Source organism: Artemia franciscana, chromosome 10, assembly GCF_032884065.1.
Source record: "Artemia franciscana chromosome 10, ASM3288406v1, whole genome shotgun sequence".
Classification (NCBI taxonomy): Eukaryota; Metazoa; Arthropoda; class Branchiopoda; order Anostraca; family Artemiidae; genus Artemia; species Artemia franciscana.
In genome coordinates, this window is record NC_088872.1 from 26526217 (window position 1) to 26551451 (window position 25235).

Consider the following 25235-nt stretch of genomic DNA (forward strand, 5'->3'; position numbering starts at 1 on the left):
ATTATTGACATCAATCTCAATTTTTCTTTTATCAAAGGATTTATTTAGTTACACACAAGGAAGTTCCTCACGTGTCTCTGCTTTTTTTTTTTTAGAGGTTAGTTCCAAACTTAAAAAAAAACTTGTCGAAAAAAAACTTTTTAAATGAACTGGCACATTTCTGACATGAGACTGCGAAACATTTCTAGAGACTAGAGACTTACTACTAACAACTCACTACACCAAGCTACCTTGGGCTTACACAGCTGCGCACGCTCTTCTTCCATCCCAATCTATTCAAAGCTACCCTCTTTATGCCCTCCCAACAAGTTAGAATTTCTTTGAATCGTTTCTTACGACCTCTTCCCGCCCCATTTGAAGACTAGCTGCTTTTCGTTTGGCCCTAGATAGATGGCCAAAAAGTACGATCTTCGGCAATTTATTATCCTTTATCCGCAAAATATGTCTAACAAATCCTCTACCGTTTTCTGAGGCACCCATGTCCACTGTCCACACAGCTATCATGACTGTAGCTTCCAATATTCCAATCTTGGTTCATAGGATTTATCTTCCTTTTCTTCCAAACTATGAAAAAACACACTAGGTCTCGTTATTCTACTTTTTATACTTTCACTACATCCACCTCCTTTACTAATATTACTACCCAACTACCCAAGTGTGTAACAAATCGTCTTGTTACCCATCAAAACATCTTCACCTTCAATTATTCCTAGTCTAAGCGATAGAACCAGGCAGGAAAAATTCAATTCTACTTAAGGACTTCATAGCATCTTCAAGGTAAAAACTAAACTTAAAAAGACAACTAGACCTGATACTAACCACCAATATTGAACTACTCGGTAATCGATATGAAATTTCATATGCCAATATTTTACCTTCTCACCCAGCACATTATTGATCATGATATTCTAGCACAACACTTTCTTAAATAGCAATTTTATTCAAATAAATATACTTTACTAGCCAAAGAACTGTCTGTTTTTCCAGCCATGCCCGTTTTGTGGGCTTTTTGCCACATCCCTCAGCTTGCTTTGTTTATTTAGTCCAAAAAAGACAAATATGGTTAGCTTATTTGTAAAAATGTCTGATAAACGTAATGCATTGATCGACAGTAAATTAGAAGTTGGATAAGGAGGACTAAGGGGAGAGGCCAAAAGCTTTTTTACCCTTGAAATCACTGGAAGATGAGCATGACACAAATAAAAAACAGGTTGTACGGAGCGAAGGGTTAAACGCCCAAATACCCCTTTGCTTGCAGGGTTAAAGGAGTTAATTGTGCTTTATATTTAAATTATATTCAAGAAAACATAAAATTTATAACACTGCAACATCAAAAAAAAGGAAGAGTTGAAAAGTGCAAGCAATAATGTAACCTGAGCTAAAATCTCATTATTTTGGAATGTTTATGCTGGGATGCCAGCCATTATAAGAACAAAGCACCAACTCAACAAAAATAAATGCCGGTAAAAGCTCACAATTAAATACCAATGCTATAAGCGATGTTTCTCAGCTGTCTATTGGGTTGTCTAATTTCACCTGAAAAAGGAAAGAAAACAATACAATACGAAAAAATAATAACAATAAAATAAAAATATATTACAAGTCCCAAAAGGGTATTGTAACCTTTTATATTAAATCTAAATATTATTACTAACATACACACAATATGAGCAATGTACAATAAAATTGGGCAGTTTGATAAATATACTATATGATCCTGACATATTTCAACATATTCTAACTCTTAAAAAATCAAGAACATCATGGTTAATCACTACGCTTAGATTAAACTGTCTGATCATTGTAAGCATTTCTTATATTGTCTATGTATAGCATATAATGACTAATTAATATCTTAGTCCTTAAAATATCCAAGATTAGATTTACGACTCCAACATTAGCCTTGTTGTGCACCTAGTATTGCAGTTGCTTCTCCAGAAATTTCTCGTTAAGCAGCCTTTCAGACTGGTAATCTTTGATCTGCTTGAGTCAAGGCATTTAAATTATATCAAATATACAACTTTTTCAAATGCTTGAAGGAATTCACAAAACTGTAATCAACCGTGCAAAAAAACAAGTGCTTTTAGGATTATTTAGAGAATTTTCGCTAGATAAACTATTTTTTATAGCTACTGCTTAAAACTACTTTAAGTTATAGCTTTAGAATGATTCAAGGAGAGCACAGAAAATATGTGTTCCTGAAAACAAGCAACCTACTCAAACTACGTTATTGTGATCATATCTCGGGGATAAAAACTTAATTTATGGAAACAACACAAAATATTGGATTTATTTTATACTGGACATCTGAAATTTGTAAATGAATAAAACTTATGGACTACGGATGTTTGTATTGAAGCCTCCGCATGAAAGATAAACCACACTTTTTTTTTCAAAATGGAAAATGCTATTTCAGGAAGGCAGAAAAAATGTGTTTTATGCACTACAATGCAATACTACATAATACTGAAATTGGGAATACTTATTAAAAAGCAAAAAATAGGTTTTGTCGAGAAATGTTTGATTTTTCCGGTTGATTAAAATTTTCACTATGATGAGAGATTGTCAGGATATTCTGGAGCGCCGAGTTACTGGTGAAACTCTCGTATTAGTTTGTACCAAAATTCACGGGGACACGGGACCCGCCCAGCGACGGTATAAGTAGGGTATTGATTCTGGCATATACACCTAGTGGGTTTGTTTTCACTGGAATTCTTTGTGCGTTATATTTGGCAGCATATTTTGCAGCTGAAATCTTGGCAATAGTTCGAGATGTATGGATTTTTCATGAAATCACCTCCCCTATCCCCGGTGTGGGGTCTGTTTACTTTCTTGAAATTTTCCCTTGCATTTGCATTTTCACTTACATATATAACATATATATATATATAAACATAGTTTTTTATTGTTTTAAAAAGTAAAACTGTGACAAAGAGTCAAACCTTAGCATAAAGAGCGGGGCGTCTTTACAGCTCCTTTCATTTACGGAATAACTTCTGTTCGTTTTAAGTTTTAATGTCGATCCTTACTTTAGTTAAAAAAATTGTTTTTTAATTTACTTTCTCATTGTTTTTTTTTAATAATGCTGGAAAATCCAGCGCCCCCTTCATAGAAATTCTCTTCCTCCATGGAAAGATCCTCCCACGTAACTCCACGTAAAGTTTTTATCGGACGATTTTGAGAATAAAAGGGGCGGGGGAGGGGGCCTAGTTGCCCTCAAATTTTTTTTTACTTAAAAAGGCCATTAGAACTTTTGATTTTATTTACGAACGTTTTAATTAGTAATAAATATACGTAGCTTACGAATTAACTTACGTAACCGAACTTCTATATCCATATATTCTTATTACGTACATGAGGGGGCTCGCTCACCCCCTCGTCAATACCTCTCTCTTTACACTATTAAATAAAAAAACAAGTTTTTTAAATGAAAGTAAGGAGCGACATTAAAACTTAAAAAGAACAGAAATTACTCCGTATATGAAAGGGGCTTTTCCTTCTCAACGCCCCGCTCTTTACGCTAAAGTTTGACTCTTTCTCTTAACTCTACATTTTAAAACAGTAAAAAACTTTAGCGTAAAGAGCGGGGCGTTGAGAAGGAAAAGCCCCTTTCATATACGGAGTAATTTCTGTTCGTTTTAAATGTCGCTCCTTACTTTCATTTAAAAAACTTGTTTTTTTTTTAATTTCTGAACGTTTTTGAATCAATGCATGTTTTGATTTTGGCTCTCCGCAGAGGAATAATTAAAACGAAATTTGTATATTTATTTTTTTTTGGCTAAATGGCTTTCTCATAATTTTGAGAAAAATGAGCGGGGGAGGAAATCTAGTTGCCCTCCGATTTTCGGTTAATTGAAAAGACAACAAGAACTTTTAACTTTTAACGAATCTTTTTATAAGTAAGAGATATACGTAACTTATAAATTAGCTTACGTAAAGCACTTTTGTATTCTCATGTTTTTATTACATATATGAGGGGGTTCGCCCCCTCGTCAGTACCTCGTTCTTTACACTAAAGCTTAAATTTTGTCCCAATTCATTAAGAATGACCCCTGAATCACAAAAGCCGCAGAATAAATAGTTGAAATTACTAAAAATACTTTAGCGTAAAGAGCGAGGTAATAGGAGGAGGTGAGCCCCTCATATGGGTAATAATTTCTGTTCGTTTTAAGTTTTAATGCTGCTGCTTACTTCCAGCTGGAAAAAGTTTTTCACATTTATTTTTTCATTGTTTTCTTTTAAGTAATGCTAGTAAATCCTACACTTTCTTCATGGAAATTTTCATCCCCCATGAAAAATTCCTCGATGGAAAGTTCCCCAGCATATCCCCTCTTCTCAACCCCTGCCTCCAACCAAAAAATCCTCCTGAAAACGCCTGTACACTTCCCAATAACCATTACTATATGTAAGCACTGGTGAAAGTTTTGAACTTGTAACCCCTCCCACGGGGACTGTGGGGGAGTAAGTCGTCCCCAAAGACATAGTTATAAGGTTTTTCGACTACGGTGAATAATATGGCTATCTCAGAATTTTGATCCGTTGACTTTGGGAAAATAATTAGCGTGGGAGGGGGCCTAGGTGCCCTCCAATTTTTTTGGTCACTTAAAAAGGGCACTAGAACTTTTCATTTCCGTTAGAATGAGCCCTCTCGCAACATTCCAGGACAACTGGGTCAATATGATCACTCCTGGGGAAAAAAAGAAGAAAAAAAACAAACAAACAAATAAACACGCATCCATGATCTGACTTCTGGCAAAAAATATAAAATTCCACATTTTTGTAGATAGGAGCTTGAAACTTCTACGGTAGGGTTCTCTGACACGCTAAATCTGATGGTGTGATTTTCGTTAAGATTCTATGACTTTTAGGGGGCGTTTTCCCCTATTTTCTAAAATAACGCAAATATTCTCAGGCTCGTAACTTTTGATGGGTAAGACTAAACTTGATGAAACTTATATATTTAAAATCAGCATTAAAATGAGATTCTTTTGATGTAGCTATTGGTACCAATATTCCATTTTTTAGAGTTTTGGTTACTACTGAGCCGGGTCGCTCCTTACTACAGTTCGTTACCACGAACTGTTTGAAAGTTCGAATTTTGTTCCAATTCCTTAAAAATGACCCCTGAATCACAAAGGCCGTTTAATTAGAATAAATAGCTCTTTTGAGATTACTAAAAATGGTTCAGCGTAAAGAGCGAGGTATTGAGGAGGAAACGAGCCCTCTCATATATGGAATAGTTTCTGTCCGTTTTAAGTTTTAATGTTGCTTCTTACTTTCAGTTGAAAAAACTTGTTTTTTATTTAATTTCTCATTGTTTTTTTTTAAATAATGCTGGAAAATCCACTCTCTTCCTCCATGATAAATTCCTCCCACACAACCCCCCCCCCCTACCACCAGAAAAGTTAAACTCCTGAAAACGTCTGCATACTTCCCAAAAATCAATGCTATATGTAGGCCTAAACAATAGGCAAAGTTCATAACTTGCAACTCTTTCCCCGGGGCAGTGGGGGATTAAGTCGTCCTCAAAGACATAGTTATTAGGTTTTTTGACTATTCTGAACAAAATGGCTGTCTCAAAATTTTTATCCGGTGACTCTGGAAAAAAAATGAGCGTGGGAGGGGACCTAGTTGCCCTCCAATTTTTTCGGTCACTTAAAATGGCACCAGACCTTTTAATTTCCGTTAGAATGAGCCCTATCGCGACATTCTAGGACCACTGGGTCGATACGATTACCCCGGGGAAGACAAAAAACAAAACAAAACAAAACAAATTAACACGCATCCGTGATCTTTCTTCTGGCGAAAAAATACAAAATTCCACGTTTTTGCAGATAGGAGCTTGAAACTTCTACAGTAGGATTCACAGACACACTGAACCTGATGGTGTGATTTTCATTAAGATTCTATGACTCTTAGGGGGAGTTTCCCCCTTTTTCGAAAATAAGGCAAATTTTCTCAGGCTCGTAACTTTTGATGGGTAAGACTAAACCTGATAAACTAATACATTTAAAACCAGCATCAAAATCCGATTCTTTTGATGTATTTATTGGTATCAAATTCAATTTCTAGAGTTTCGGTTACTTTTGAACCAGGGCGCTCCTTACAATAGTTCATTACCACGGACTGTTTGATTTTACCTCCGTCATAGACACTAAAAACGGTACAACTACTCCTGTGGCAAAAATGACGTATGTAAGCTCTCGAAATGTGCTCATAAAAGTGACGTCCAGAGGCGCCATTTGGGCAAAATCTTGGGGTGGGCATGGGGCACCCCCATAACCCCCCCCCCCGTACCACCAGAAAAGTTATACCCCTGAAAACGTCTGCATACTTCCCAAAAAAAATGCTATATGTAGGCCTAAACAATCGGCAAAGTTCATAACTTGCAACTCTTTCCACGGGGCAGTTGGGGATTAAGTCGTTCTCAAAGACATAGTTATTAGGTTTTTTGACTATTCTGAACAAAATGGCTGTCTCAAAATTTGTATCCGGTGACTCTGGAAAAAAGAGCGTGGGAGGGGACCTAGTTGCCCTCCAATTTTTTCGGTCACTTAAAAATGGCACCATACCTTTTAATTTCCGTTAGAATGAAACCTATCGCGACATTCTAGGACCACTGGGTCGATACGATTACCCCGGGGAAGACAAAAAACAAAACAAAACAAAACAAATTAACACGCATCCGTGATCTTTCTTCTGGCAAAAAAATACAAAATTCCACGTTTTTGCAGATAGGAGCTTGAAACTTCTACAGTGGGATTCACAGATACACTGAACCTGATGGTGTGATTTTCATTAAGATTCTATGACTCTTAGGGGGAGTTTCCCCCTTTTTCGAAAATAAGGCAAATTTTCTCAGGCTCGTAACTTTTGATGGGTAAGACTAAACCTGATAAACTTATACATTTAAAATCAGCATCAAAATCCGATTCTTTTGATGTATTTATTGGTATCAAATTCCATTTCTAGAGTTTCGGCTACTATTGAACCAGGGCGCTCCTTACAATAGTTCATTACCACGGACTGTTTGATTTTACCTCCGTCATAGACACTAAAAACGGTACAACTACTCCTGTGGCAAAAATGACGTATGTAAGCTCTCGAAATGTGCTCATAAAAGTGATGTCCAGAGGCGCCATTTGGGCAAAATCTTGGGGTGGGCATGGGGTATTTGACAGAACTTGATACTTTTATTATGAATCTAACCTACTTTCAAAGTCTGCAATGATTAATAGCAAATAGCGTAATTACCCCAACGGTCGTCAGGTAATTAAGCTCTTTGGCAAATAGGCGTGCAGTTAGTTCAAGTCATTTGAACAGAATGGATTATGATGGACAAGTTATATATAGCAGTGCTGCCAGATAATGAACATGGGGAATTCAGGCGACCCCAATCAGAATTAGAAAATTACTTAGAAACACGTCTGTTCTAATACAATGACTGCAAAAACATCCCACAGGCCCTTAACAAATGAAGTCTTGCGAATGCACTTGTTTTAAAAACTATCTTTAAAAGAGTTGGGTCTATAATCACCTGCTTTAACTCTTGAACATCTCCGAAAGCTAATGAATTCCAAGTTGGGCAAATAATATAAAGCTTCTATGCTCAGTAATGTTAAATTGGCACAATCATCGCAGCGAAATTCTTTTATTGACCTTCCAACTGAATTCGTTATCATTTTATCAGTCATCTGATCGTCCAGGCAAGTTCTGGAAAGATTCATGGCCTCAATCATTTCTAAGGTTGATATAGAGGCAATCCCACAGATTGAAAAACTTTTACACCCAGAAATGTCTAAAATTTGTAAATTTTTTAATGTGTTTCCAATTATAGCCAGAACATCATCGATTGATTCCTCGAAGTTGGTCAGGCTAGCGCTCCTCAGAACGCTGCATCTGGATAAGAATGAGCACATTCCTTAAAGAAAAGTAAACCTTTTAGCACAACTAGTAATAAATAAGAGGCAAACTTATCCGTAGTATTTTGTGTCCTAACAAGAAATGTTAGAACAAAGAAATACTACAAATAAGTTTGCTTTTTATTTCTATTTAAAAAGTCAATAACTAGCACACTCTCGAGATAGTTTGTCAGCACCAACTCTGTAAGCGTTGTAATAATATCTTAGAAAATGTATGTTTATACTCCGTCCCCCATACTATGCACGCTAGGTTGACGGGTCTTCACTATTTCCAGTGTCTCAGTTGATTCTCAAAATTTTCAGGAATTAATCTTTTCTCTAAAAACCGAAATTTATTTTATGCTTGTCAAAAGAACAAATTTTTAAATTAAACTTCAGCATTGATGTTTCGTTGTACTTTGAAGCTAAGAAAAAGCTGCCCGTGTTATAAAGAAAAAAGAAACGAATTTGTCCGTTAAAAGACAAACTGAATTAAAATAATTTTGCAGCTTTTAAAATTCTCCGTCCAGATTCCTATTTTGGGACGTTAAGCCTTTGCAATTCCTCGAGTAGATATGATATAAAAAAAAAATATTCAAAAGCTGGGCCAACAATGGTATCAAACTCAGATAAAATCGTATATCTTTATGTCAGATATGATTATTCATTTTAATTTCTGTTCTTTCAGGGATTTCGATTGATCATTGGTTGTAATTTATGGTTATTCTAAGTTAAAATTATTATGTGGCTTTATTTCTGCTCTAGACCATGGTTAAAATTCATAATAGCACAGATGAATACAATCACAATACAACCAGAAAATGAATATTGAGGGTAAAAAATAAAGTGTTCATAACAGTCTAATTCTTAAAAAGAGCGCAGTTTAGGCAAAGTATTGGGAATTCTACACACTTCTGTGCTATTCCTCTTTTTTTTCAAGTTTTTCCCTATTAGTGGTGGAAAGGCAAACAGACTTTAGACGGAATTATTTTTTATTTCCTGGCAAGATCTGCATCATCATTAATTCCTTGATGATGCACCAATAGCATCTTAATTCAAAATTGCCAGCTGTAAACATTACAAACTGAAATACAGCTGGCCAAGACAGATCACAGCAGTATGAAAAATAAGACGAAATTTCTTGTATCACTTTCTGTGTATGTGTATGTTTTAATATATATAAAAGGCAAATGAAATCGAACCTGATACAGTTGGTGAGCCATGACAATGGTTGACGGCGAAACTCTGAAGTCTCTTCGAAAACGGAATGAGCTTCAGAAGGTCTGCATCGGTTGCTTCAAAGTTACTTAAATCAATACAAGTCATGTATGGGTTGAGTAAGGCAAAAACTTGAGAAAGTGTTACATTGTAGAAGCCGGATATCTGCAACTTTTCCAAAACTGACTGTTTCAAACGACTTGGCAGACATGAGAGATTTTCATTGCTGATCCGTTTCAATTTAACATTGTCGACAGTCACTCTAATAGCTCTAAATTAAATAGAAAAAATATTATGGTACTAGCAGTAAAGAGCCAGCTAGAGCAAAATGGACCTTTCTTATGCAGTTTGTTTACAATAGTCGCCTTGAAGTTTCATTACAGATTTAAAAACAGATCTCTTATCACTGCCACTTTTCTGATTAATCATGGATGTTATAATGTCCCTGCAATATATGAGAGCTCTAATTTGATATATTTTGATTTGCGAGTAAATCAACAAAAACATCATATATTACTTACTGCAGCCATTGCGTGCACAATTCGCATTTGTCAATTGGCATCAAATGGTAAAAGAAAAATAATAATAACAAAAATTATACGTAACAAAACTACCAGGATTACTTTAATAAGCTACCACAAAAAAAAATCATCAAATATGAGTTTGTCTTTTTTTGTAGACCTGAGAAATTGTTCGCACGTGTTGGCACCAAATTCGTTACGAGTATTCTTCAGACTTAACCCTGTATTTCACAAAATAAACATTATGAGAGGACCCAGGACTTAATAAACATACCATTCGACCAAGATGCTATCCTGAACATTACATAGCTATAACTTAGGAAAACACTATCAATAAACACTATTCATAGAAACAACAAAGCCCAAGTCATGACGAAAATAAGAAAACAAAAACATACAAACTAAACTACTAAAGACTCTCTCTACAAAAAAAAATCTTTCGTTTTCAACTTAAATGAAAGATTTGAAACGAATTCTTTGATTTCTTCTAGTAGTTCTTCTACTTCTCTATATTAATAATAATATTCATTGTCTTGTTGAAGATATTTTCAGCCTTCTTTGTAAATTTTACTTTAGGACATAGGAACAACTTAGAGAATAGGAGTCTATGCGCCATTGTAGTATTAGCAAAGAGTAATGTCACTAGTTGTATTGCGAGAGCAACACTTTGGTTTTGTCGTGTTTTTTTTTATTCCTAGCACCCCGATTTCAGTTTAGTCCTAGGAAGTGATAAGGGTCTAACCTCTGAGCTTTGCGGAAAGTGTGAACCTTAGACCGAATTGATGAATATGACGTTGCATTTTGGAAGCATTGTAGAATTCTTGCCTGGGGCCAAAAATCTATCGTTTCTACCCATTTCTGTTCGTGATTTCAGCTGGATTTATCATTGGGTTTTACGCACTTGGGATTGCGGTAGAGAAATTAGGAGATATGTCTCTTAAACTTTACAAATTCTCTCATTGCTAGAGAAATTAAAGTTTATCCTTTGCTCCTTTCTAAGTGATCGACTTTAGAAACTTGGCCTACGGCAAAAAAGTCAACTTTTGAACTAAGACAGATAGATTTTTTTTCGACAGTAATCGATAGCTCTTGATGAGCTGAACAAAGTATATGTCATCCATTTTTGATAGAAAAATTCCTTCATGAAATATACCAGTTTGAAAGTTTAAAGGGGTTAACAACTTCAGTAGTAAGGTACACACTGAAACCAGAAATAGGCCGATACCAATTGTGAGACATAGAGGGGGGTTTTAAGCAGCAGTCGGTTGTTAGCTAATAATCATCTTCGGCAATGAGGGGTTCGCAACTTTTGCTAGTTGGTGTACCTATTATTTGTGTCTGATGTATTTGATGGTAAAACCAATTTAGTTCTAGTGGTAAGACATGTATGGGACATGTCAGTAATAATTGGCTGTTAGGCTACAATCATATTCAGCGATGAGGGGTTTGCAACTTTTGATAGTTGCAATGAGTGGTTTGCAACTTTTGCAAGTTGTTGTACCTAGTATTTATTTTAAGATCCTTACAGATTAACAACTTCAGCGTGTAATTGAAGCAAGGAAACAAAACCAAAGTGTTGCTCTCGGAACACTTTACTCGGCGAAGCCGAACAAAGGTTGCCGCAACACCTCACGTTACCCATGCAACGTAATCTAGTTTATTCCTGTTGTTCCCAAATTTACTTTATTGTGGAAAAATGATGATGGGTGTGTCGGGGATATCTGATCGACCTTGAATTTTCGGGAATCATTCCCTAAGCCAAAACAGCCTCATATTTTTAGGTGATGGGGAAGGGCATTAAAGAGTTTGAAAATGGGCGGAAAAACTTTCCGTCTCTGTTCGGCTTGAACCCCATATTCGCATTAACTTCGGTAAGGGCGATGTTAATTTACAACACAATCTTAATTTGGGCCCCCAAAATAGGGTTGAAAAAAATGAAATTTGTTTTGTGCTTGGCTTGAAACTAATAACCGTAAGTCCCTCGGCCAAGGGGATCCCAATGCAAACCAGATAAAATTGAATAAAAATTCCGGCCTGCCAAAAAACTGGGCCCAAAAAACTTTCTTCTTTAAGCAGCAGGAAACTTCCGTACGGTATACAAGTTCCTGGGCCAAGGGGATCCAAATGCAAAACCAGATTTTAAGATTAGGACACGAGTTCACCTAAAATAAAACTGAAAATAGGCCAAAAAATTTGTGTTAGATTGGAGTGAAACGTTTATCTCTGATTTCTTGGGCCAGGGGGGCCCAATACACAAAAACACAAACTGGAAAGAAATTGATTGGCGTAAAATGGACTGAAAAAGGGGTAAAAAAAACTTTTTTTCGGAAAAACTTGAAACTTACACTTTCACGGGCCAAGGGAATCCTCATGTACAAATGAAAATGTTAAGGTTAGGGGCATGGGTTCCCCTAAAACGAGGATTGAAAATAGGCTAACCAATTTTTCCCGATTGGATTGAAACACGTATCCGTAATCCTTTAGCTGAGGGATCCTAATTCACAGAAAAAGTTAAAAAACTATTTTTTAGTTCAGAAATTGAACAAAAAGAGCGTCCAAAATTTTTCTTGAACAGCTTGAAACTTATATCCTGATAGTGTGGAGAAGATCTTTAGAAATATACACGATAAGAGCCACCTCTTTTCATCCTATACTGATTTGCTTACTCCATCCAATACTCGGGTTTATACAGGATCATTGCATTACCAGTATTAAGAAATATCTTGCAAAACGTAGCCTAATAACATCAGAGACCATCGCAAGCTAACTGTCTCAACTGGACAGTTGGAGAAAATTTGGTCGATCAAGGAAGCTTTAATCATAGTTACACGTGTTGGGAGGCATATTGTTGGTAAAACTCAAGAGGTAAACAAATTTGAAAGAAAATCCATCGTCACTTGGGATGCAAGATTAAGTTCTAGCTCAAACCACCCATTATGATAAGCTCAAACGGATGAATTCGTATTGTCTTGAAAAGCTCATTATGGAACTGAACAAATGAAGGAATGGATTCACTTAGAGATCAATAAACACTACCAATATTAAGGTGATTCCCTTAGGATTTAATATCAATAAATGGGGACTCCAAGAACCCTTCCTGATGCCTTGACAGATCACTTCAATGAGCAGGAGAAAATAACCAATGAGCAAAAAGAACTAAAAATGAGCAATATATGCGTAGGCCACATCATATCTATTTAGTGTATATTATCATAATTTCAATTAGTAGCTTGTAGCTTGTAGCTTTTGTAGCATTATTTCAATTTGGCCCATCGTAGTTTGTACGAAAATCGTAACTGAGCTGGTAGTAGTGTCTGTCTCTGATTAAATCTTAATAAATTCCCACATCATTTGTCTCTTACTCTAAAGAAAATCCAATTCATCTCTCTTTGACTTTGTAAAAACCTAAATCACATATTTCAGATACCAGTTGTGAGCTGGTAATACTTTATGTCTGACTGAATCTTGATGAAGTCTATTTACCTATTCCAGGCCACTTGTGGGTTGGTAGTAGTGTCTGTTTCTGACTGAGCCTTGATAAATTCCTAATTCATATGTCTCTAACTCTAAAAAGAACCCAATTCATCTCTCTCAGACTTTGGTAAAAACCTAATTCACCTTTTCCAAATTCTAGAATACCACTTGTTAGACGTTAGTAGTGTCTGTGTCTGACTGAATCTTGGTATCTTTCCTCTTCATATGTCTCTAACTCGAAAAAGAATCCGATTCACCGCTCTCAGACTTTCGTAAAAACCTAATTCACCTATATCAGACTTTAGTAAAACACTTGTGAGATGATAGTAGTGTATTTGTCTGAATAGATCTTGATAAATTCCCACTTCATAAATCTTTAAATTTAAAAATAATCTGATTCATCTCTCTCAGACTTTGATAAAAACCTAATTCACCTTTTTCAGAATCTAGTATACCACTTGTGAGCTGGTAGAAGTGTCTGTGTCTGACTGAATCTTGACAAATTCCCACTTCGTATATCTCAAACTCTAGAAAGAATCCCATTCATCTCTCTAAGACTTTGGTAAGAACCTGATTCACCTATTTTAGACTCTAGTATACCACTTGTGAGCTGGTAGTAGTGTTTGTTCTCAGAATGAATCTTGATAAATTTCCACTTCAGTTGTCTTTAACTCTAAAAAGCATCCAATTCATATTTCTCAAACTTTGGTAGAAACCTCATTCATCTATTTTAGAAATAAATAGCTCAAAAGACCACATGGCCTTTTCTTCAGAAAAACCAAAAACAAGAATAACAACAGATAATTATTTTCATAAGACAGTGGCATTCTAATTAGAATCAATAATTTGGCTTTATGTCCAAGGACCGTCCTCAGCAAAACGTAAATATATCAAATAAAAAAGATTTACAACAACAAACAACCAATAAAACTAAAATAAAGAGATTTTAAGTCCCGTCGTAGCTTGTACGAGAACCATACCTGAGCTGGTACTAGTGTCTGTCTCCGACTAAATCTTAATAAATTCCCCACTTCTTATGTCTCTTATTCTAAAAAGAATCCAATTCATCTCTCTCAGGCTTTGTAAAAACCTATATCACATATTTCAGTTACCACTTATGAGCTGGCAATAGTTTATGTCTGACTGAATCTTGATAAATTCCCACTTCATATGTCTCTAAGTCTAAAAAGAATCCAATTCATCTCTCTCAGACTTTGTAAAAACCTAAATCACATATTTCAGATACCACTTGTGAGCTGGTAATACACTTCATATGTCTCTAACTCTAAAAACAATCCGATTCACCGCTTTCACACTTTTGTAAAAACCTAATTCACCTATATCACATTTTAGTACAACACTTGTGATATGAGTTAGTACAATTTAGTACAATATCCGATTCGTCTCTCTCAGACTTTGGTAAAAACTTAACTCACATATTTCACGCTCTAGTCTACCTCTTGTGAACCGGTAGTAGTGTTTCATATGTCTCTAACTCAAAAATGAATCTGATTCATCTCTCTCAGACTTTAGTGAAAACCTAGTTCATCTATTTTAGACTCTAGTATACCACTTGGGAGCTGGTAGTAGTGTCTGTGTCTGACTGAATCTTGATGAATTCCCATTTAATATGTCTATAAAACTCTAAAAATAATCTGGCTCTGAGGCTCTAACTCTAAAAGAATCTGATTCATCTCTCTCAGAATTTGGTGAAAAAAATAATTCACCTATTTTAGACTCTAGTATACAACGCGTGAGCTGGTAGTAATGTTTGTGTCTTAACTGAATCTATATAAATTCCCACTTCATATGTCTCTAACTCTAAAAAAATCCAATTCATGTTTTTCAGATTTTGGTAAAAACCTAATTTGCCTATTTCAGACCCTAGTACACCACTTGTGAGATGATAGTAGTGTCTTTGTCAGACTGAACCTTGATAAATTCCCACTTCATATATCTATAACTATAAAAAACATCTGATTCATCTCTCTCTGACTTTGGTAAAAACCTAATTCGCCTATTTCAGACGCTAGTATACTACTTGTGAGCTGGTAGTAATGTCTGTGTCTATTTCATACTCTAGTATACCACTTCTGAGCTGGAATTAGTGTTTGTGTTTGACTGAATCTTGATAAATTCCCACTTTATATGTCTCTAACTCTAAAAAGACTTCAATTCATCTCTCTCAGACTTTGGTAAAAACCTAATTCACCTATTTCAGACTCCAGTATACCACTTGTGAGCTGGTAGTAGCTTCTCTGTCTGACAGAATCTTGATAAATTCCCAATTTGTATGTCTCTAAATCTAAAAAGAAACCAGTTCATCTCTCTTAGACTTTAGTAGACACCTAATTCGCATATTTAAGACTCTAGTATAACACTTATGAGCTGGCAGTAGTGTTTTTGTATGAATGAATTCTGATAAATTCCCACTTCATATGTCTCTAACTCTAAAAAGAATCCGATTCGTCTCTCTCAGACTTTGGTAAAAACTTAACTCACATATTTAACGCTCTAGTCTACCTCTTGTGAACTGGTAGTAGTGTTTCATATGTCTCTAGCTCAAAAATGAATCTGATTCATCTCTCTCAGACTTTAGTGAGAACCTAGTTCATCTATTTTAAACTCTAGTATACCACTTGGGAGCTGGTAGTAGTGTCTGTGTCTGACTGAATCTTGATGAATTCCCATTTAATATGTCTATAAAACTCTAAAAATAATCTGGCTCTGAGGCTCTAACTCTAAAAGAATCTGATTCATCTCTCTCAGAATTTGGTGAAAAAAATAATTCACCTATTTTAGACTCTAGTATACAACGCGTGAGCTGGTAGTAATGTTTGTGTCTTAACTGAATCTATATAAATTCCCACTTCATATGTCTCTAACTCTAAAAAAATCCAATTCATGTTTTTCAGATTTTGGTAAAAACCTAATTTGCCTATTTCAGACCCTAGTACACCACTTGTGAGGTGGTAGTAGTGTCTATGTCTGACTGAATCTTGATAAATTCTCACTTAGTTTGTCTCTAGCTCTAAAAAGAATCCGATTCATCACTCTCAGATTTTGGTAAAAACCAAATTCACCTATTTCAGACTTCAGTTTACCACTTGTGAGCGGATAGTAGTGTCTGTGTCTGACTGAATCTTAATAATCCCCCACTTCATATGTCTCTAACTCTAAGAAAAATCCGATTAATTGTTTTCAGACTTTGGTAAAAACCTAATTCACCTATTTCAGACTCTAGTATACCACTTGCGAGCTGGTAGTAGTGTCTGTGTCTGAGTGAATCTTGTGTCATCTAATGTCATTTTAATACATGAAAAAAAGTTGAAAAATTTCAAAGTTAAAAAAAAACTAAGTAAAAAACTAAAAATGTCACTACAAACATTATTTTTCTAATAGTAAAAATCATGACTAACATATATCATCTTAACTTTGTATTTCAGAAATATCACGTATGAATTTCTTTTGTTGGAAGTATTTTTAATCTCATTTTAAGATATGTAAAAAAAAGTTTAAAAATTTCTATATCCCCCAGAAAAGTTGAAAAAATTTCTAAGTAAAAAAATAAAAATTCTAAGTTCAAAAAAATCATAAGTCAAAAAAGGGGGGGGGCAAAAAGTTGGGGGAGAGATTATCGGTCCGAAGGAGGGTTGGACATGGATTACCATAAGTCCCTCCAAACGAAGTGTTGATATAAGCACTCATACCCATGAATATGATCAATTTTAAATCAAATGAAACGGTTTACTTTATCGTGTCAAAAACGAGTTTTCAAGATTCATTGCACCAGCTCATATTAAGTAGTATGACCTGAATCTAGAAATTATGTTCCTGTTTGAATGTGGTCTATACATGTCATCCATAATACATTAATAAAGTAAAGACTGTAATCTTTAGAGCCCCAGGCTTAAAGTTCGGATCTTGAATAGTCTACAACATATAATACTACAAACATATAAGATTTTATAGAAGAGGCGGTTGTATAAACTTCGGAAGAGGCTCATTCAATTTGAAACCAAAAGCTCATTCAATTTGTCCAAAGGTCATATTACTATGCATCCAGGGCTGACCCCCCCCCCTAGCCTGGGGGAAAGGATTGTAAGTTATGAAGTAACCCATTGATGATATATAAGGTTTTATGGAAAGGGTGGTTGCAGAAACATCAGAGGAGGCTCATTCGATTTGGAACCAAATGTTCTAGTTCCCCTTTTTAGATTCAAGAGTGACGAGAGGGCAACCAGCCCCCTCGCCCACGCCTTTTTTCTACGATAGCTTCCAATAAAAATTATGAGATAGCCATTATGTTCAAAATAGTCCAAAGGTCAAATAACTTTGCTTCCGGGTTTGACACTACTCTCCAGCCCCAAGGCGAGAGGAGTAGGTTATGCAAGTTGCTCATGGCTAACATAGAAGGTTTTAATGGAAGAGGTGGTTGTGTAAACTTTGGAAGTGGCTCACTCGATTGAAAATGAGAAGTTGTAGGGTCATTTTTAAGAGTCCAAGTGACCCTGGAAGGCAACCAGCTCCCCCACTACCTTTTTCCCCAAATGCATCCAATTAAAATTTCAATGTAATCCAAAGTCAAATTAGTAATCAAAAGAAAAAATTAACTAGTCTCTGGGATGGAAAAAACCCCCCACACTCCCCTGGGCAAGGCCTTTAAGGTATGCAAATTATCCATTGTTAACATATAAGGTTCTATGGAAGGGGTGATCGTATATCCTTTGGAGGAGGCTCATTCAATCTGAAACAGAAAGTCCCCTTTATAAGAGTCAAAAGTGATTAGAGGGCACCTACTCCCCCCATGCCCTTTTCCTCCAAATGCTTCCAATCAAAATTTTAAGATAACCATTTTGTTCAAAATAGTCCGAAATTTTAATAGCTAGGCTTCCAGATTTGACAACCTCCAGCCCCCAAAGTAAGGGCTGTAAATTATGGAAGCTGCTCATTGTTAATATATAAGGTGTTTTGGTTGTAGAAACTTCAGAGGGGGCTTATTCGATTGGAAATCAGAGGAGATAGTTCCCTTTTTATGCGTCAAAAAGGATCAGAGGGCAGCCAGCCCCTCCCCCACGGCCCGTTTTCCCCAAATAGATCAGACCAAAATTTTGAAAAGGCTATATTGTTCAAAATAATCCAAAAGGAAAATAACTATTCGTCTGGGGTTGACAACCTCCCTCCTCTACCACAGCTCCTGCAGCAAGGGCTGTAAGTTATCCAAGTTGACCGTTGTTAAACTTAGGAGGGAGCTCATTCGATTGGAAATCGAAAGTTCTAGTTCCCTTCTTAAGAGTTCACAGTAATTAAAGGGCATCCCTCACACCCTTTGTTCCCCAAATACATACAATCAAATTTTTGAAATAGCCATTTTGTTCAAAATAGTCCGAAGGTCAAATAACTATGCTTCTGGAGTTAACCTCCGGCCCCCAGGGCAAGTTTTGTAAGTTATGCAAGTTCCTTATTATTAACAATAATATTGTTATTTTTAACAGTCCAAAGGTCAAATAAGTATGTTTCAGGAGTTAACCCCCAGCCCCCAGGCAAGTTTTGCCAGTTATGCAAGGTGCTTATTGTAAACATATAAGGTGTTTAAGGAAGGGGTGGCTGCATAAACTTTGGAGGAGGCCCATTCGATCGAAAATCGTAAGTTTGAATGCGCTTTTAAAGAGCCCAAGTGATCGAAAGGCAACCAGCCCCTTAGCCTTTTTTCCCCAAATGCATCAGATACAAATTTTGATCAGATCAAATGCATAAGCTCACTCGACTGGAAATCGAAAGTTTTAGTTCCCTTTCCAGGTTTCCAAAGTGATCAAAGGGCAACAAACCCCCCTTCGTCCATGCCCTTTTTCTCCAAATATATCCAATGAAGATTTTGAGATAGTCACTTTGTTCAAAATGGTACAACGTCAAATAACTATGCTTCCAGGGGTGGACCCCCCCCCCACAGCCTCCAGGACAAGGGCTTTAAGTCATGCAAGTTGCCCATTGTTGACATATAAGAATTTTTATTGGATAAGAAGGTATATTTGATCCTGAGTCTCCAAAAAGTCCTAGGGCATTAAAGTCAAACATTAAGAAAATGTTGAGAGGGATGCCAAATACAATCAAAACACGCTATGTGGTTGCTTGTTGTGAAAAAGGAAATATCAGCAATACCTAAAGAACGACTGAGAGCATTCAGTTGAAACTTTTAAGATATGTTGAGAAGATATTGAAGAGACATTTGATCACAACCAGCCTCCCTGTCTCCTCCTTGTCCTTTTTAGATGCCTAATCTGCTCAACAATGGTCAAAAATTTTGGAATTGTCATTGTGTTCTAGTTAGTCAAAAGGTCTAATAGCTATACCATCAGGGACGCCATTCTACAAAGTGTTTGACATTAATGCTTTTATATGGAACAAGGCTATTAAATTCTGAAATTGAAAGAAACAGGTATATAAAAGTAGCTTCTTCGCGAATCAGAAAAATATCCAAAAAAGACACTTAGGCATGTAGAATAGCAATAGGACAATGACCTTCTTGGCCAAAATCCTTCAGCCTACTAATTTCTGCTGTTGCAAATTCCATTTTAGATCCTAAAAGGGGTTCCAAGCTGAGGTGATGGATATTTGTTCCACAACATCACTGCATACCAGGCATGGTATTACCGGTACTCCCCTTTACTTATATGGTGGCATGTGGTTCCTTGGGTTTGTCAGTAGTGAAACTAAGATAAGAGCATAACATTCAGTTCATGTTTCTCAACTCAGTTGCCAAATTTTCTGAATACAAGGATTAAAAAAAAAAATGTCTTCTTTATTAGCCTACTCAAATTCCATAGCTTAAAGAAATTATTTCTTCAAATATTAAATAGTACTTTGCATATTTCTTTGTATTAATTTTTCTGCTGAAATTGCCAATTCGGTTCTCTATCAAATTTATGCATCAAAAGTGACTTGTCTTATTTTCAGTAAGGCATGTTTCACTTTTTGTTCTTTCTCTTTTTATTCCATTTTGAATCTTCAACTTATATTTAATCCAATTTTCTCATGGTAGAATTACTGCTGCAAGAGAGAAATTAAATACATTGAATTAGATACATGCAACAGTCAATGCCCCATTCAATATTTTTTCTAAATGTAATGATCATCAGTGTTGCAGTTGCATTCCCGCCTCCCTCTCCCCTAATGGGGCCAGGTAAGCCTCAGGTTATATAAAAAAAAAGTTTGGTAGTCTTGCAGGTTGGCATTTTTTTTCTTTTTGCTTTATTTCTTATGAATAGTTGCCTCAAAATGTTAAATAAAGCCAATTAAAAAAACACACAATGAGCAAATTTTGTGTATATGTAACGAAATTGCAAATTTAGTGATTATCATATTTATAAAAACCACTGAACTGGGAATCAAATAGTATATATATATATATATATACTATTATATATAGTCATATCAAATATATTATATATATAGTCAATATCAAATAGTATATATATATATAAATATATATATATATATATATATATATATATATATATATATATATATATATATATATATATATATATATATATATATATATATATATATATATATATATATCTGATGCCTATCATAGGCAGCACAATAGCACTGCAGAGGTAAACAGCAATGTGGGGAGAATGTATTATTTGTTGCTGTTTTTTTGGGGGGGGTAGACCAGGGCACTTAATATCTAAGGGGTTGTAGTAGAAACTTCAAAAAGGTCTCATTCAATTTGAAAGTATTTCACTAGTGCCTTTTTCAGGGGAAAGTGATTGGAGTGCAAATAACCATCCTCCAACGCCTACCATCTCCCCAAACAGATTCAATCAAAATTTTGAGATAGCCATTTTGTTCAACATAGTTGAAGATCTGGAAATTATGCCTTTAAGGATGACACCTCCCAGAGCCCTCAGGGTAAGGGTTGTAAGTTATGGCCAAGGGGATTTAAGGTTTATATTAAAAGGGTGATCATATAAACTTTGAAGGGGGCTGATTAGATTAGTAATCGGAAATTATAGTGCCCTCTTTAAGACTCAGTGATCAGAGGGTGGATACCTCCCCCCCCTACCTCGTATTTTCCAAAATGTATCTGATAGAAATTTTGAGATGGCCATTTGTTGTCGAAAAAATTTCAAAAGAGGCTCATTCAATATGAAATTAAAGGGGCTAGTGCCTTTTTTAATAGTTGAAAGTGATAAGAGGGCAACTAACCCCCGCTCCCACTATTCCCCCAAATACATCCAATCATAGTTTTGAGATCACCTTTTTCTTCAGTGCTGTTAAGGGGTCCGAAAATTATGTCTTTGGGGGTGACAACCCCCCACAGCCCTCAGGACAAGGGTTGTAAGTAATGTCCTGGGGGCATATAACGTTTTTATATTAAATGTGGTCATATAAACTTCAGAGGGGGATCATTGGATTGGTAATCAAAAGTTCTAGTACCCTTTTTAAGATTCTAAATGATTGCAGTTTGGATACCCCCTCCTTCACCTTGTATTTTCCTGAAATCTATCTTATAGAAATTTGGATGATTGCCATTTGTTGTCATAGAAACTTCTGAAGAAGCTCATTAAATTGAAAATTGAGAGTGCTAGCACCTCTTTCAATAGTAGAAAGTGATAAGAGGGCAACTAGCCCCCCCCCCCCCCCACGCTCACCATTTCCCCAAACACATCCAGTCAAAAATTTGAGATAGCTGTTTTGTTCATTGCAGCGTAAAGGTCTGGAAACTATGTATTTCAGTATGACAACCCCCCCCCCCACAACCCTTAGGGCAATGATTATAAGTTACGCCCCTGGAGGCATATAAATTTTTTATAGAAAGGGTGGTCATAATTAACTTCACAGGGGGGGACTCATTGGGTTGTTAATCAGAAGTTCTTGTGTCCTTTAAAGGTTCAAAGTGATCTGAGGGCAGATATCCCTTCCCCCAAACTTCATATTTTCCTTAAATGCATCTAATATGAATTTTGAGATGGCCATTTATTGTTTTAGAAACTTCAAAACAGGCTCATTAAATTGTAAATAGAAAGGGTCTGTGTTAATATTCACAATTCACTGGAGGGTAATAAGCCCCCCCAGGCCTATCAATTCCCAAAACAGATCAAATAAAAATTTTGAAATTGCCATTTTGTTCAGGATAGTTGAAAGGCCTGGAAATTATGTCTCTGAGGATGACAACCCCCCCCCCCACACTACAGACCTCAGTGCAAGGGTTGTGGCTTATGTCCCAAGGGCATATAGGGTTTTTATGGAAAGGATAGTCTTATAAACTCCAGAGGGGGTTCATTGGATTGGGAATCAGATGTTCTAGTTCCTTTTTTAAGAGTCAAAGTGATCCAGTACACTCACCCCCCTCCCATGTTGTACTTTCCACAGCTGTATCCAATAAAAAATCTTGAGATAGCCATTTATTCAAAAATAGTCCAAAGATCATATTATCAGGCCTTTGAGATGGACAGAATCCCCTAGAGTCTGGGGGTAAGTGTTGTAAGTTATTCCCAGGGTCATATAAGGTGTTTGTGGAAGGGGTGGGCATGTGAACTTTAGAAGAGGCTCATTTGATTTAAAACATATAGTTATAGTTCCTTTTTACAAGTCAAACATGATCAAGACCAACTAGCCCCCCTCCTTGACATCCTTTTTTCCCAAAACGTATTTAATGGAAATTACAAAATAGTCATTTTGTTACCATTAGTCCAAAAAATCATATAATAATTTCCTTAAAGTGGACACAATCCCCCAGAGCCCATTGACAAGCATTGTAAGTTATGCCCTGGGCAAATAAGGTTTTTTATGGAATGGGTACCACCCACCTAAAAAGACTATGTCAATGAAAAAAACAAACAGAAATTAATTTAAAAACTTTTTTCCATAAGACAAATTTTTCAAAGAAAAGTAAAAAGCTCCATTAAGCCAAGAATGCACAAAAATTAAGTCAAACAATCTTCAAAGCATAAAACTACCACAAATCACTATCAATAAATAGATGAAACTCAAAACAAACAGAAATTACAATAAATAGCCAAGTCAAACTCAAAACTAGCAAAAATAAACAGGAGTACCCCCATGCCTACTTTAGACCAGAGCAAAATTTGTGCTTTACTGAAAAAAAAAAAAAACAACAACAAACAAATGACTGAGTATTGTCAGTTTAATTGACATATACCCACATTTGTTCATCACTTTTGGCACATCAGTTGCATTCTGTATAGTGCTTCTACTATCTCTGAATTTTTGGGGATTTCCCTGAAAATCTTGCATAAGCAGAGAAGCAAAAATGCTTGGGCCCAGAAGAATCAAAGCTTTAAATCCAGTCCTGGGTCCAAATGAGCTTCAAACTGAATTTCTGAGTAAAATGACTATTATATTTGGCAAGAGCATAAAAGAAGGCATTGAGTGATATATTCACCTTATTTGTAGGTCAGTAGTGTAAACTGCCCTAATTGTACCAAAACGTTTTGTATGAAAAATGCATTACATAGGCTATATAAATTCCAGAGAAATATTTTCCCCACTAGGGGGGGGGATAAAGTTAAGTGATGCACTTTTAGGATGATATAACTAGGCTATGTAGCCTGTTTTAAATTTTCTTCTAAGTGGGTTTCAAAATTTTATGGTGCTTCCTTCAAGAGAGGCCCACCACCAAATTAGATCCAAAGCCCATATTTTGGAATTTTACCAGAATTTTTCAGGCACTACAACTTTACCCTCATTTCTTTTACAAAGGCTTGGGTCTGCTGGTGACAGGTGAAGAATAGGCCTAACCCTAGGTCCACCTATTAATGAAAGAATATTACTGCTAGGCTACAATTGCAGCTGTAAAAAAACGTATCAGTTAGGGATATAGGCTATCTGGATGGTAAGGAAGGGGTGTACTTTGTCATGGTAATGAGCATTAGGCCTAGGCTATATTCTTATTTTCCTTTAGCTTTATTATTTTCTTAGAAGTGGAGACATAGTGTATAGATACCAAACAGCTTACATCAATTGTAAGGATGTTGGAACTTTAGCTTCTAAGTTTTCATGTTCCATTATTTTACCATCTGCCCCGTGTTCGTTTACTTGTCTGATTACTAATCTGACTAATCCAAGCGTTTTATGAGACACAAATGACGTCAGAGGCTAGTCGGATTATCCCCTCGAACGCTCAGGATTACTTGTCCGTGACGTCAATGCTACATATTATTTTAAATGGATTAACATGTGAAATCATTAAGTCTAGAGAAAAGACAAGGAAACTGTAAATAATGGAAATAATCTTAGCTTTTCAGTGACCTGTAAGTAATCTTATGCATATTCCCTAGTATCTAAAGGGTTTTTGGTGTTCTAGGCCTGCCTTGCATAGGCTAAGCTTCATAAGGAGTCAGAAGAAAAGTTTTTTTGTTATTAAAACGGTTGGTTCTTAGGGAGGCAGCTATCACATTGGTGAGTTAGTCAAATGTTACTATATCAAACATGCCTAGTTTCAAAACCATCCTATAATTTTTAGTTGAAAAAAATTTAGAATGATTAGGCCAATACCTATAGCCTTTTATATAGTCTGTATTTGTTGAGATTGCTATTTAAACTGGATTTTTAAGGTAAAGTAGGGGTAAAATTTTACTTTAGCTACTTTTGGCTATCTTTGAAAGAGGTTAGGCTAGAAAAATGAAACTTTCAGGGATATGTCTACAGGCTAAAGTATGTCCCAGGAAGGTATTTTGGAGTACCTACTTCTACTTCTTTTCCCTCTAGAGGGTCCTGAAATTTTTGGGTGCCTTATTTTTTGGTTATCAGTTTCTTTTTCTCTGGCCTTTGTTCTTAATTATTCTGGCCTTAGGCAACTCCTTTTGATTGAGCAGAACTTTAAGCCATAACACTGGTTTTTTCTAATTTTAGAAATAATCTTTTATGCCACCTCATTATAAGTTAAATATATGGCTTATATTATTTATTCTCCATGAATTTTTGTTTTATTTGATTTCATTGATGTCAGTTGCTTTCTGTTGAAAATACATTTATTTTTTTACATCCAGCTTCTTCTTTTGTGAAAAAATTTGAACTGTTTTTCTTTTTACATGTTGTATAAAATGTAAAGGAATACCTGGCCCTTCATTTCCAAGATTCAATTAAAAGT

At 35.8% G+C, this 25235-nt stretch overlaps 2 protein-coding genes across 2 annotated transcripts in view; one reads left to right on the forward strand and one right to left on the reverse strand.

Annotated features, from left to right (window-relative positions):
- Window positions 1–1279: 1279 nt before the first annotated feature.
- On the reverse strand, window positions 1280–24231 carry LOC136031995 (uncharacterized). The gene is made up of 4 exons (XM_065712058.1): window positions 24102–24231; window positions 9104–9390; window positions 7538–7921; window positions 1280–1536 (listed from the first exon to the last, which is right to left on the reverse strand). Exons 1-4 carry the CDS (start codon window positions 24149–24151, stop codon window positions 1478–1480), a joined length of 780 nt encoding a protein of 259 aa, XP_065568130.1. The 5' UTR covers window positions 24152–24231; the 3' UTR covers window positions 1280–1477.
- Window positions 24232–24310: 79 nt separating this feature from the next.
- The window catches only part of LOC136031997 (short coiled-coil protein B-like), a 59662-nt gene continuing 58737 nt past the window's right edge, over window positions 24311–25235 (forward strand). Inside the window, exon 1 of the mRNA XM_065712061.1 lies at window positions 24311–24396. The gene's annotated coding sequence lies outside the window, so the exon portion shown is untranslated. The remainder of the gene's footprint in view (window positions 24397–25235) is intronic.